At 35.7% G+C, this 15,009-nt stretch overlaps 1 protein-coding gene across 11 annotated transcripts in view; it reads right to left on the minus strand.

Moving 5' to 3' along the window:
* The window catches only part of SNTG1 (syntrophin gamma 1), a 794,914-nt gene that overhangs the window by 49,838 nt on the left and 730,067 nt on the right, over positions 1-15,009 (minus strand). For 10 of the 11 annotated variants that reach the window (XR_011996669.1, XM_026011160.2, XM_072734765.1 and 7 more), the window contains 2 exons: positions 8,427-8,579; positions 3,876-3,968 (listed from right to left, as the gene is read on the minus strand). The exons of the other annotated variant lie outside the window; for it this stretch is intronic. Coding sequence is in view for 9 of the 10 variants with exons in the window: in XM_026011160.2 (XP_025866945.1) it covers positions 3,876-3,968; positions 8,427-8,579 (246 nt within the window). In the remaining variant the exon portion in view is untranslated. The remainder of the gene's footprint in view (positions 1-3,875; positions 3,969-8,426; positions 8,580-15,009) is intronic. 11 annotated transcript variants of the gene reach the window in all.

The raw sequence follows: 15,009 nt of genomic DNA on the forward strand, positions 1-15,009 counted from the left end.
TAGCTTTAAAAATATGACAGAGCTGATCCACTAGAATGTCACTGGGTAGTAGATGTCCGGGGGGCGGGGGGCAATTTTGCAAATTCAGAACCCGACTTTGCCCGGGTTTTCTCCATCTCAGTCATCTGCTGTTCTGTTGGGTTTGTGCTGCCAAACACATTTCTGATCATTTCCTTCCTAGGTCTCAAACCCTTCAAAGGTTCTTCTATTCTTTGGATCAAATGCAAATTCCTTACTAGGTTCCCTTTCATAATCTGGCTTTTTGGCTGCCCACAAACTTGATCTCTCATCTTGTCTGATCTCAAATTCAATATTTTTCCTTACTTACAGATATTTGTCTGGATAATCTTACCTTTCATATTTCAATTTCCAGGAAGCCTTCCTTGAGGACCCAAGATTGGTGTGTGTGTGTGTGTGTGTGTGTGTGTGTGTGTGTGTGTATTTATATCCCTACTGTGTCTTTCAATAAAAAGCAAATATCAGTAACTATATATTATCAAATGTTACTGCTGAAGTCTCTGTTTTTATAGGGAATCTCTTAATAGATATAAGTAATTAATACATATATGCATGTTTTTTTACATATATGCATGTTTAAAGGGATATAATGACAATGAATCTCCTTTTGGCTATGGGAATCATTAGTACTGCTATATCATACTTTGACATATTAATAAGAAAACCTTTTCTAATGCTCAAAAGTCTACATTTTAATAAGGATGAAGATTACAAAGAATAAGCTGAGCTGTTTTCTATGGCAACAAACTTCTATGAGGGAATCTTGCCAACAACACTAAGGTAAACAGAAGAATGTATAGCCTCTTGCTATGCTGCAATGTAAAGTGAAGTATGGGAAATACAGTGCTATTAATGTGTCTTGTACTGTCTGGAAAATACAGAGAAATAGTTTTCCCTGCAAAGTTTCAGGCACAAGGGACAAGTAACAAGAACTAGCTTGACATTCCCAGACCTCACTGCTTCAAAACTTGTAGCAGTCTAGTGTAAACTAAGGTCATGATGACTCTCTTCCCTACCATGAGAGTCTCTGATATGGTCTTCTAATTTAATTTTTCCTTATTGTTTATTTTATTTTAAAAAATATCTTGTACAAAATGGTAAATATGGTTGTTGTTGTTTTTTTTTATATCGAGGCAGCAATTCTCCCCTTTGCCAAGGTACTGATGGTGCAGAACTTGCTTTAAATCGAGCTCAATTAACTACTCCATACACCATCCTCCCCTTTCTTGGAATCTGTACTTTATCATAAGACCTTTGGTTTGCTTCCAGTCACTTCAAAGCTGGAGGACCTGATCAAGATGCAGTGCAGACAGACAAAATGTGAACAGCTAAAGGGTATCCTTGTATGGCTTCTATGGCCTTCCCAAAACCAAACATTTAAAAAATCTGCTGGACATATATTCTTAAGGATTCTTTCCACATGCACACCAAGTAGAGAAAATAACTTAATATTACTTAATTGTTTTGATAAAATATTGGAACAAAACATGTTTTAATTTATATATAACAATTATAGCATTTTTTTTTATTTAAAAATAACTTTTGGGCTCATTCCATGGAGTGAGGCCACCTTCTTGCAGTAAGACCAGCTCAGTGGTTTGCCCAGTACTCTTCTGGTGTTTGTCTGGTGTCCTGACATCATTATTAATAGTTCCCTATTATTGTGCAAGTGTCACAGTTTCAGCGATGAATACTCTGTTCATCATAAGCAGACAAAGTCTTTCCCTCCTTCCCAATTCTCAGATGGCCTTGAAGTTAGGAACTTCTAATAACAATCAGAAAATAGGAAGATGGTGATTACCACTCCCCAAGGCCTTTGTTTTTTTTTTTTCTGCATCAAGCTTGTAGTGACTAAAATCTCATTCTTGCTAAATGATATGCCCTAGATGACACTATAACAATTTGCTTAGGGTTAGCTGGCCACTCATTCCTTCCCAGCACACCCAGGCAAGGAATACCTGAAATTTCAAATAGAACATCCACTCCTGGATTTTCTCCCTGAGCACACGAAGAGATAAAACAGGACCCTGACCTGGATTTAGATTATACTATCCTTAAAGAAAAACTCTTAAATTCAGGCATTCAGAAATGTGTTTAGATGAATTTTATTTCTTTCCCTCTCATTTGGGAGGTATGATTCTTTCATCTTCATGTGATAGTTTGGTGACAATTATAGCTGTAATATTTTCTTTATAAAATCACTATCTTTTTTCTAACCACTTTATTTTTTTAAGATTTTTTATTTATTCAACAGAGAGAAATAGCACAAGCAGGGGGAGCAGCAGAGGGAGAGGGAGAGGCAGACTCTCCATTGAGCAGAAAGACCTTTGTGGGGCTCAATCCCAGGACCCTGGGATCATGACCAGAGCCCAAGACAGACACTTAGCTGACTGAGCCACCCAGGTGACCTCACTTTAATTATTTTTGAAATTATTTATTACATTGATTTAATGAATGAAACTGAGTAATAAATAAATTAAATTGTGTTAAATTAATTTAATACTCATGAGCCTAACCTGAGTTGAATGAATATTTTATTTAAAAGAAAGTCTTTGGTCATAAGAAAAGCTTATGGCAGTCTCATTTGAAAATCATCAAAAGAGCCATGGCACTGGAAATTCCATACGTAGAAAAGTATTCTTTTGGCATTATGCAAAGGCAATGTGCTGGATAGTTAAATCAATCTGACCAGCATATGCATGCAATTTAATTTCACTATGTCAAAAAAAATGGCCATTTTTAAATAATGTGAGCTTTTATGTGACAATCTCAATTGTTGAGTCATGAAAAATCATAAGATCTTCAGACATCAACCCACATCATAGTTGGCTGTGAGCTGCAGGACTGCACCATGGACTTCCATCATTCCCAAGATCCAAACCCTTTCCCTTTCTGTAAACTGCCTTTCTCATACACTTATATCATTATCTTGTATTTGTCTTTGAAAATTTTGTACGATGCTTAATTTTTAAGTAACATATAAGTTTCCTGGTAAGGAATTACTCATTAATCCTTAAAATTAGTGGGAAGAAACATGGATTTATGTCTTGGGCCATACTTTGATAAAGGGAAAAGTGGAGTGGATCTGAGGTATTGATGTGCCATGGGAGGGAAAAGAATGTCCTCCATGGAGAACAGAGCCACAAGTCAGAAACTGCAGCAGGGACTCCAGTACTGGGAGGAAATTAGTGATGGGTAAGAGATAGTTGTGTTTTAAGGTTTCTTATATTTGACCAACTGAGAAGATTCTGTTTATCATTCAATATACATCAATCTCAGAGAAAGATCCTTGTGGAAAAGGAACCCAACAGATAGTACAAGACCTTACTAAGTCCAGTAAGGGTTGACAAGGGTAATACTCCCTGGCTAGAAATTCTAAACCCCAAATTCCCCATACCATAATTCTAACATATTACCTGTAAAACTAAACTAAACTCTGAAAAATGTTTTCCCTGTTTGGATATTAGAGATATTGGTGCAGAAAAATAAGAAAAAAAAAACACTTAGTTTAAACAAATTTGGAGAGAAAAAAATTTCCCCTTAATTAAATTTTTGGTAAAAGAGAATATATAATATATATTATGCATATATTATAGATTTTAATGTATATATATTACACATATATTTTCACTTTCTATAGTTATAATATTTTGTGGAAATGTTATGTTTTATTCAAACTTTTGTTTTTCTATAAACAAAATAAAGCATGATTTATTTTCTATTAACAAAGATGAGGATCTTACATTTGATACATGATAACCAATTAAAATGTTGACAGGAGTTAGAAATTATTTTCGAATCGTTCTTAATTTACACCGTCTGCAGCACATCTCTCAGAGCTGACCTGGACACATTACCTTTGTTGCAGCATCAAAGCAGATAAATCCTGTGCTAAAGTCAATGGTGAGTCCCATGAGATGACTTTCTAACACACATGCATAGGTCTTGCACTAGACAGAACAGAAAATACTGTTACTTTTCGTGTGCTTTATTCAATATCAGTATTAATAGCCAACATTTATCAAAGAATGATAGCTCCTGTAGTAAATTGTTTATGCAATAGCTAACTTAATATCAGCAATAACTTTATAAGATGCATAGTATTATTGATGTCTTAATGTTGACAAAACAAGCTGAATAATTTTTCACCTACCAAGGGGTATGCAAGACCACATTTCCAATCCTGCTCCATGGAAACTTGTCTTTACCTTGTGCTACACTGACACCCTTTACTATATTGGCAATACTGTTATAAAAATGTTTAAGTGTAGGCAAGATTATGTTACGTTGTTATATTCTGTAGCTAAATATCATTGCATTTTCATTAAACCAAAAGTGAATTCTTAAAGGTTAAGATTTCAATTCTTCAAGACTTCAATTCTTGGTATATCAATTTCATGGATATTATTAAAAGAGAACTCTCAGGCACACAAACACAGATTCAAGCTAAAACATATAAGAATATCTTTACCTTAAGAATCTCTCATATAATTTTCATCCATGTGGCATAAGCTGTTTCCCAAAGACACTAACCAGTTGCTTGTTATTTGTATAAACCTACCGATTATTCAAAAATCAACAACGGCTTTTCACACTGAGATCAATTGAAATTATAATTTTACTTATATGAATATTTTGGAAAGACTACTAAAATAAAGATACTGAAATTTCACAATAACAAATATGAAATAAAAACTCAGGACTTATATGCCACATAATGCATTTATATGTCCACAGGCCAATTTTATTTCCATTTAATTGAACACTGTAATGGGATATTTAAATAAAAAAAAAAAAAACTTATAATTCAAAATAAGGAGGGAGAGAGGGAGGAAGAGAAAGAGATAAAGTGATTTCAAGCAAATTTTCAACACTAATCCTTATATCATATTTGTTTTATAACACTGTATATAAAAGTACATTAAATGAATGACATTCTGACTATAATGATGGCTAAATGCATCAAGGTGCCTTCACCAAAAGCTATGGCTTTCAGTCCATTTTGCATAGAAAAGTTATAACCATGCTAAATTATTCCTTTGGAGTCAAGTTTTTCAAAAAACTTACTTAATGGGCCTTTTAAGTTCAGTTTGGGTGTAATTTTATTGATTTAATGCAGGCTATCTTCTGTGCTTGTATCTACCCATCACTATTTTATTAAAACTACAGTCGATAGTAAGAAATGTTCAAGGCTTATTCCTTCTAATTTAGACATATTTGTTTGCTTTTCTCAATTACTATAATTTAAAAGAATATATCAGATGAAAACACCTTCAGTCCAGAACATTAAAATTTATCTCATTAAGTTCAGAATTACAAATGAAACTAATTCATCAAAAAAAAAAAAAGAAACTAATTCATCAATAATCATTAAATTGAAACAGATATGATATAAATGGAGACTCACTGAGTTTAATTCTATGATTTATCATCTTTTAATAAACATATATGATGACATACTTAATGTTTTTTTATACTTAATGTTTTAATACTATATTAGATTTGTTTAATTTCTATGTTTATTTTATAATAAAAATTGAATTATAGTTAGAAAAAGCAAGAAATTATACTTTTTAGGGATAACTCGAAACATTTGGAAGATTTGTATTAAGATTTATATTATGAAATAACATTTGAAGATACATCACACATAAAATACATTTTACTTTATTTATTTATTTTTAACTATTTTATTATTTATTCATGAGAGACAGAGAGGAGAAGCAGGGCCTCTGCAGAGCAGGGAGCCTGATGTGGGACCTAATCCCAGGACCCTGGGATCACGACCTGAGCCAAAGGCAGATGCTTTACTAATGTGCCACCCAGGCATCTCTATACATTTTAATATATCCTTTTGAATTATAGCTAAATGCTTACACCTGAATTAAACACATATGAATTTCAACCAATATTAATAATTAAAGAAAATCAATTTTGTAAATGATATGCTTTTTCATTAGAAGTCCTATTTTAAAAGAGCTATATTAATTCAAATTGAATTATTGTAAGGTAAAAATAAATAAATATATTGTCTGCCCTTTACCAGTGTTATTTACTTACTCTGGGCAAATCTTTCAGAAAAAGGAAAAATAAAGGAGCTAAAAATACTACAAATGAATTAGGCCCAATACTGGTACTTGGAATGCTAAGTATATGTTGTAAGATTTTATTCATATAAATTGTCATTTCCTGTTTCAATATTCACTACATTCTCCAAATTTTAAGGTTTTAATTTAAATAACAATGTAGAATCTTTGCAAATACCTGCTTTTAATGGATTACCTTTTAAATATGTAGATATTATATCAATATTAAGTACATTAGAGATCCAAAAATATATAAATAGATAAATAAATAGATTAGAGGGACACCTGGGTGGCTCAGCAGTTGAGCATCTGCCTTTGGCTCAGGGTGTTATCCTGGATTCCCAGGATCGAGTCCCACATCAGGCTCCCTGCATGGAGCCTGCTTCTCCCTCTGCCTGTGTCTCTGCCTTCTTTCTGTGTCTCTCATGAATAAATAAATAAAATCTTTATTAAAAAATAAAGTAATAGATTAGAAGCTAGAAAATGTGAGGGTGCATTTCCCATTAATGAAAACCAATTTCAAAATCAAAAGAAATTATTTAATTCATTAATTTGTATTAGTAATTCATTAATTTTCTTTCTGCTTATTTCACAATATAACATATGTTCCCTCTAATTTATTTCTTAACAACTTTAATGCTAGTGGGAATACTGAGGACATAGAAGAAAAATACATAAACATCTTCATGTAAATATATTAACATCCTTGAATTTTGAAAATAATACCACCAAGGTGTTCAGTCACTGCATATTGATCTCTAATGCAGTAAACAAAGGGAAACTATAAGACTTATAAAACAACCAAAAGCTAACAAAGCATTAAGTATTTTACTTTTCACTTGCTATATGCATCTTAAATAAGTATTGTGAGATAGCCCAAAGAAATGCATTGCTCAGGACATCAGCTTTGAGAATATGAAGCCCAGACTCAAAAAAACAAAACAAAACAAAAACCATACACACATAATGTTAACATACATCACAACAATATAATATTGTCTTATTTCTAAACTTCAAGAGACTTCAAATGAAATCTTAAATTGAGACCGACAGATAGATATTTCCATGTAATTGTTTACAAGTAAAGTGTGATATTCTAAAGAAATGATAATTAGGAAAACAAAAATATTGGTATAAATAACAAAAATTTCAACTATTCAACTAACATACTTTAGTACTTAAAGTGGTCTTAGATGTTGGCACTTAGAATAAAATAATATTGAAGATATTTTTCATGTTCCCATTTTTGATATTAAACTATTGAATTGAGGTTCTTTACAGCTAAGTTATTGAAACAATATTCCTCAGTTACATTTACATTTTAAGATATATGCAGATCAGCAGAGCTATTAGAAAGTGTCAACTGAGCAATGAAACAAGTGAAATTCTCCTGTTTTTTTCCCCTGAAAATCAGGGGAAATACCATGTCATACTGGTATAAACTGATATGTTCAATATAGAAAGCTATAGTCAGAAATAAAGGGAATTAATATATGTTACAAATCAGTTCAGCATATTGAAAATATGTACATCGATTACAGCCAAGCATTCCAGAGGAGTCAATGCTATATTATCATCATCATATGTTTGCTTTTGAATTAAGTGCCCATATGTCTATTTAGGTCTTGGCTCTATGAATCCATTTGCATGTGGCAGGTGCATTACAACTGCTCAGTTTTGCCATCAATATCTGTCAGATGTCAGCCATAGAACCAATGTTTGGGAGCCTCATCTATTCCATGGTCCCATTAATTGTAGAGGCTGAAGGTTCTATGAAGTTTGATCTACATACAACTTGACACTTAAGAAATAAAGCATAATAAATATGCAGTACAAAATGCATTTCAGCTGGTAAATGAATAAAACAATCCCAAGCAACCTATAACTTAGTGTGGGGAATGACAAGCACATATCACTCCAATAAGACCGTGTAAGTAGACCTAAGAAAACAGACAAAAGAAAGTGATATGATGCTCACGAGTGGGATGAGTTTGGACAGGATAGCTGTGGGAATAGTGGTAATAATGAGCATGACAGTTTGGAAATCAGGAAAACCTTTGTGATGATATGACCTCTGGAAAAACTCTCAAATTTCATGTATGGTTTTGAAATGTAGAGTTGAAGGGAATTATTTCTAGAAAGAAAGAGCATTGCAAGAGAATGAAGCCATTCATGTTAAAAGTGAGGTGGTCATGACTGGACAACAGGAAACGACTTTGTAAATTAATCGAAATCACAGCATTTTCTATTAGAGATTTAAACTCTAGGGAGCAATCACGTGTCTTTAGAAGTCACAAATCCTAAAATCTCATAGACTCTCACCTGTATCCGTTCCACTTCCAGAAAGGTTGCTGTTTGAAAGGCTCTTTCCCACTGGGCGAGGTCAGAGTCTAACTCCACAGAGAAATAGAGATCCTCCCCAGACTCGGACTGCACGGTGAAGCAGTGTTTCCGCCGGTCCAGTAGGTCACTGTCCTGATGAAAACCTGGAGTTACACAGGCTGGCATACATCAATCCATATTGCTAACATGGTCATACCTTGAATCAATGTTGACGAAATGCATGGTGGAGATGCCATAGTCATAAAGATTTTATGCTACTGCTAAATCTTCGTCAAAAATGGTCATAGCAGCCTAAACTCCATGCCTCAAAGTCCATAACTAATGTATTTCTTTTCTGTATCGACCCTGAAGCATGCTCATGAAACAGAAGTGAGGATTTCTGGTTTCTATACTTACTAGCAATGTAGCTACCAATGCATTTAACACGTGAGATTCAGTTCTTTACTGTATTAAGGAACAACACACACAATTTCCCTTTTCCTTTACAGAGCTGTCAGGATGATGAAATTAAATAATACTTATTAATATGTTTGAAAATTTTTAAAAGGTTAATAAGCATGGTATTTTTATTGAGTTGATTTCTTCAACCCTGAAAGTATCATGAAAATATTCATCTAGACAAGGAATGAAAAAAAATGAGTTTAGGTTGTCTAAAAGACATTTATTGCTTTTAAAAAATACATATTTACCTTACTTATGTAACTCTATTTTATTGAGTCAAAAAGACTTTCACATGGCAATTTCTTGGTCTTACTAGAAGTTTTCAAGTGTTCACACATCTATGTGTATTTCAACCTCAGAGATGTTAACAGAAAATGCAGCTAAGAATTGATGGAATAGAGTAATCCCATGCAATATGTCAGATATGGCCTTTGAATTACATGAGGAGTGTACTGAAAATAGTCAAAGGATAATTACTAGTGTTTTCCACCATTTCTTATATAAGAAATGGTGGAAATATATTTATTTATAAGAAATAAAGAATAAAGAATAAATAAAAGAATAAAATAAAGAATAAAGGTAGCATCATTAAATACCCAAAATATTAGAAGGAATTCTCTGCTTTGGCAAGTATTTTCAAAGCAATTAGCTAGTTTATTAATAAATCCATTTTTTTGGCATTGGGATGCTTAAAATACTAGAGGAGAGTGGATGAATGGCAGTAGAATTTAGTTTTGATAACTGCTGTCAGGAGATATTCAGAAGCTTAAAGGAAGTCACATTCCCTGTATTTATGATTTTCTTATACCATCTTAAGGAAAAAAGTGAAAACATACTATCTTCAAAAATATGGTCCAATGATAAGCAATTGAAAAGTACTTTTTAATCATTTAAAGCCTATAATGTCTAGAGAAGTGGCAAAGAAAGATATTAAATAAATTACTACACTAGTGAATATGTCGGGACAGATCATTGTAAGTGCCATTATAGGGAGTAAGGAAGCATTTTACACCAAATTGTATGGGCAAGTCAGAGAAATGTCCTCTATGATGTACATTTTAAACAGTGGCTGAAAGATGAATGGAAAGATTAAAGATAGAATGGACAGGAAGAAGACTTTTGCTGACAGAGGGGCTGGTATTGGCAGAGGCCTGAAGCAAAAGTGTGAGGTACATTCCAGAGATCCAGAGAACAGATGAGAGAGAGACTGAGAGACAACACTGGGAAAGAAGATGGCTAGAGAGGTCATGAATCTTAGACTCTAACATAAGTGTAATGACAAGTCACTTTATAAAAAAAAAATCAGCAAATCCTCTGTTGTAAATATTTCAACTTCTTTATTACTTATTTAAATTGATAACATTGGCACAAAACTTGTAACTAAACATTAAAGAATTTCTGGAAACCCCACCAATTTTATGGTTTATTCAATTGGCCTTAATTTTCCTTGTAATATGAAATTGTAACAAAATAATCAACGTCAGGTTTAATAACCAGAAACCTGTTGATATTTTTCCTTCTCATAAATTGCATGTTGCTACGGAATCTTAAAATAATCATTTAAGATTTTGTTTTCTTGGCAGCTTAACTCCTTTCTCTTTTAAAACTTGAATTAGCATCTTCCATTATATTACCCAAGCACCGAAGCTCTCAGAGATAGAATTCTCTATTCAACTCTGTAAAGTATAAGTTTGACATCTATGGACACTTGTGGTCATTGGCTATTGCTATTTGTAGGACACTCCTCATGCACTGACTCAAGCTACAACTGTTATGGGCATCCAGGTACTCAGGCCTCAAGGTGTACTGATGGAGACAAATATGTAAAAATAATTTTAAAAGCTTCATGACAGTTCTATATAGCTAAAACTCTAAGGAAAAAGAGTAAGGAGCAATAAATCATCCTTGAGAGTGTAAAGGAGAAAGTTTTATTCTAGGAAGGGACTGTCTTATCACCAAGGACTTAGAGACACATGCAAGAGCAATCAGCTGCAAGCCTGAATGGGCTCAGGTCCTCCTGCTAAGAAATGCACATGACTACCTGTGAGAGGGCAAGAAAGAGGTGGAATGCACTGCTTTAGAGAAGGAAGAGCAAGTGAGGCAGAAGATGGAAAAAGTAGCATGTTGAAATCCGTTTCTAGAAATTTAGTTTAAAGCGATTATAGCCCAAGCATTTGAAAGAGCTACTTTAAAAGTAATCATCAAAATATGTGGAGGTCGAGAAAAATCAAGGCCATCCCACCTCAAGTTTAGCATCAGCACAAGTACAGCCATCTTAGGCCCCTGTGTGTAAGAGCTGAACTTTATGGGAAAAACTGCAGAATGTCCTCGGCAGGGAATCCCATATCAGAAAGACAACAGAGCCCACGCCCGTGGCAGAAAGTCCCATAATAGAATGAGAACAGAGCCCAATGCCCTTGAAAGCCCCCTATCAGAATGTAAACACAACTTGAGAAATTCCTCCACCCCCTTCTGAAAATCCCCTAGACCAGCCCATAAAAAACCCAGCTGTAACCCACTGCGGGGTCCAAGTCCCTGCTCCGCTGTGTCGGGTATACTTGGACCCAAGCTGGAGCTTGCAAATAAACCCTCGTGTGCTTGCATCGGTGTCGGCTCCTTGGTGGTTTCTCGGATTCGCAATCTTGGGCACCACAATATACATCCTCCTCTCAGTCCCCCTCATGCTGTCTACTCAAGTGCATCTGCTGTAGTGATAAGAACACAGGCTGCAGCCTCAGATGCTGTCTGGACTCAAGTCTTAGCTCTTTCATTTATTAGGATGTGCTAGGATAATGCAGATAAATTCTAGCACGCTTTCTGACAAGTAGTAGTTTTTGATTAATATTAGAAATTTCTATTCTTAATGTTGATATTCAATAAAATCAATATATATGTCATTCCCTGATCTCTATTTCTTTAACTTGCTTCCTATTCACTTCGTTTATCTTTAGTCAGAGTGTGAGTTTGGCCCCAATAGAAACAATAGCCTCTGTAATAACTCAGCTCATTGAAAGGATCTCTTAATTAGTCAGTGAAAAATAATAGCTACACACATCTTGAGCACCAATTTTGTGCATTGATCTCATTTACGACTTCTTCAGAAGTATCCTGTAGATTTTTACACTTTTTTCAAGTCTTCTGGATACTTTCAAGATATTAATTTATTGTTCCTGTTAATATTTTCCATTTGAAAAATAGTACATATACTATAAAATCCTTTTATAGACGTGGTCCCATTTCCATTTTGTATTTGCAAACACTAAGGCTTGAAAAGGTCAAATAAGTTAAACAAGTACACATACCGAAAATTCAGAGATTTTGAAACCATTATCGACAGATAATGAGGTTGAAACTAGGCTAAAGTTTAAAGCTTGTTTTTCAGAGATTTGTTTCCTCTATTCAGCTACTGTGTCTTTTCAGAACCACTAACAAACCCCCTGGCCGTCTCTGCAGAAGCCTGGTTCTTCAAGGTCAACTGATTCTAGTCTAGGATTCAAGCAAGCCCTTGCGTTCCTTACCAGAGATAAGGAGCCCAGAGACCAAGTGCAGAACCCTCTCTTTGTCCTAAGACAACCTCCTGATGTTAGGGGCTCAATTTTGCCCTGCTCTTGATGTGGGAAACAAAGGGAAAAGAAAATGTAGATAAAATTAATCGTCCTTATAACCTGCAGCCCATTGACGAATAGGTGAGGCCCGCAAAGTATTATGCTCCTCCAGGAAACTCCAACTGTCTTAATGCTGATGTCTTGTTTAAGGGAAAAAATAATCTTGTGAGTCATTTTAGCATAGGAAAATCCTTTAGGAACTTCCCTTCCCTTTATTTCCCCCAACCCCAAAGCACTGTCTTCTGCCCATGGGTCCTGTCCCCATGCTTTAATAACACCACCTTTCTGCACTGAACATATTTCAAGAAGTCTTTCTCGACTATCAGCTCCAGACCCCAATAACACTACTCTGAAAACACATTGCTCTAATATTAAGTTTCCACCCTCAAAGTGACGGGGGTGTATGTTACATAAATGTTTGCTCAATGTGCATGCTCCTCTTTCCTCATGAATCGCCGTTTAAGGTTCCCACCCTTTTCACCAATATGCATATAATCTCTTACCCTGAATTTCCCTTTCAAACAGCTCATCCCCTCTTAGTCCAGAAACTGGGAAATGGTCTTTAGACATCTGCTTGCCTGCATGCCAGCATTTTCCTGTCCTTGCAGCAAGCCCCTCCATTTACGCATTTATAAGGATCCTCTTGTTTAAATCTGTCCACACTGCAGGACTTAATCTCCTTCTTTGGCATAATATGTTTAGACTTGGCTTGCTATAGGAAATTTAGGGAAGCAAAGCCCAACCTGAAGAAAAAAGTTTCAGGAAAGTCAACCAGCCCATGTGGGAAAATGCTATTCACCTTTAAAGGAAAAATGCTTTTTTTGTAAGATAATGTTTTTACAAAGTGTATGGCATATAAAGGGCATATAACTACCAAAGTGAACTTTTAATCTTCGTGTTTGATATGCATTCTTGATTTCTTATTTAATACACTTGAATCTTTTTTCATTACTATTTTGATTGATATCAGCATTTTCCCTAAGACATTGCTGCTGAAATAAGTAGAAACATTACTACCATAAATCACAATTACTAAAACCAGAAAAGCAAACAAGCAAGAGACACATGAGACATGGTTAATTTCTTATAATATTATTTAAAAAGATGGCTTTCAAAATTATCTATCGAAATTAATGACTTTAATGAAGATTCATCTTCTAGATTTCAATTATAATATTCTGCTTCTGGGGATAATTGCATCATACTAAAAAGATCCTCAGATCCGTGCTTAGAAATCCATGCTTCCATCAGAAGAGTATAAGTATTTTTGGAGAACAACCTTCTGCAGGCAGAGGCTGTGGGAGGATGGGAACTTATTACTATAAATGTGGATATCCTAGGTCCTAAACCGTAGGAATTGTGGCTGGTCATTTGGTCCTGCCTTCAAGAAATAATCCAAACAATCCAAATATCTTCAAAGAATGAAATCCTAATTCTTAGCATTTCATACATGGTATCTTGTAATACCACCATTTTTGTATGAAAAATCATCTTGTAATGTTCTGGTATTCCTTTTTTAAAAACAGAATCTCTCCCACTGCAGTTAATTCTGTCAGGTTTAATCCGATCGGTAGTGAAATGGAATAGAGAGGCCAGGCAAAAGTTGGTCGAAACAGGCTTTTAATGGGAAGCACTCTTGGGCAAGGTTCTGTGGCCCGCAGGGGAGGGAGAGAGCAGGGAAGTCGCAGGCCGGGGGAAGTCGGGCCCAGGCAAACCACACGGAGGGGGGGGCTGTCTATAAAGAGTTTTGGCAGGAAGATGGGGGCAGGGTGGCATTCCGATTAGGGCAAGGGTTACAGATCTTGTAAGCTAAGTTAGGGTAGGGCGGCAAGGCGGCATTATTGGGAGGTTGCTGGCCTGGGGTTGGCCGTTTTGAGGTCCCCAGTCTCGCCAACCCAACATTCTGATCTTTTTGTTTTGTTATAATGGGGCGATGATTCAGATCTGGCTGCTTTCTGCTGATATAGGGGCATCATGGGGCATGTGGGAAGCGGGCAGGCGAACATAGAGGTGTAAAAGAAGTTGATTGATATCTGAGATATTTTGCAGATTCCTTCCTTGAGTCAGAGAAAGCAAGGGGCCACCATTAATAGTATGACAATGATTAGGAGCCATGTGGTTAGTGGGGTCTGCCACCAACGGGGTGTAGTTGGGCCGCTGGTGTGGTACTGGGCCTGGAGAGACTCACGAACTTCGGTGAGGGTGTGGAGATTGGTCTCAACTACACCTGTTTCACTGATGTAGGAACAGCGTTCTTCACTGAGAAACATGCGGGCTCTGCCCTTGTCTGCGGTGAGGAGGTCCAAGGCATGTCGGTTCTGAAGAGCCACCTGGGCCACCGAGGTTATTTGGTGTTGGAGGGAGGCCAGAGACTCTGCCCAGGCCTCTATGGCCAACTGAAGCCTCTCACATAGGTGTCTGGTGGAATCTGCAAAGTGGATGAAGGGCCCCATACCCAGTCCTGTGGCCACCAGGGTTGAGGCCAGGGAGACCCTGATAACCAGTGAGAGAAAGAT

Source organism: Vulpes vulpes, chromosome 13 (genome assembly GCF_048418805.1).
Source record: "Vulpes vulpes isolate BD-2025 chromosome 13, VulVul3, whole genome shotgun sequence".
Taxonomy (NCBI): domain Eukaryota; kingdom Metazoa; phylum Chordata; class Mammalia; order Carnivora; family Canidae; genus Vulpes; species Vulpes vulpes.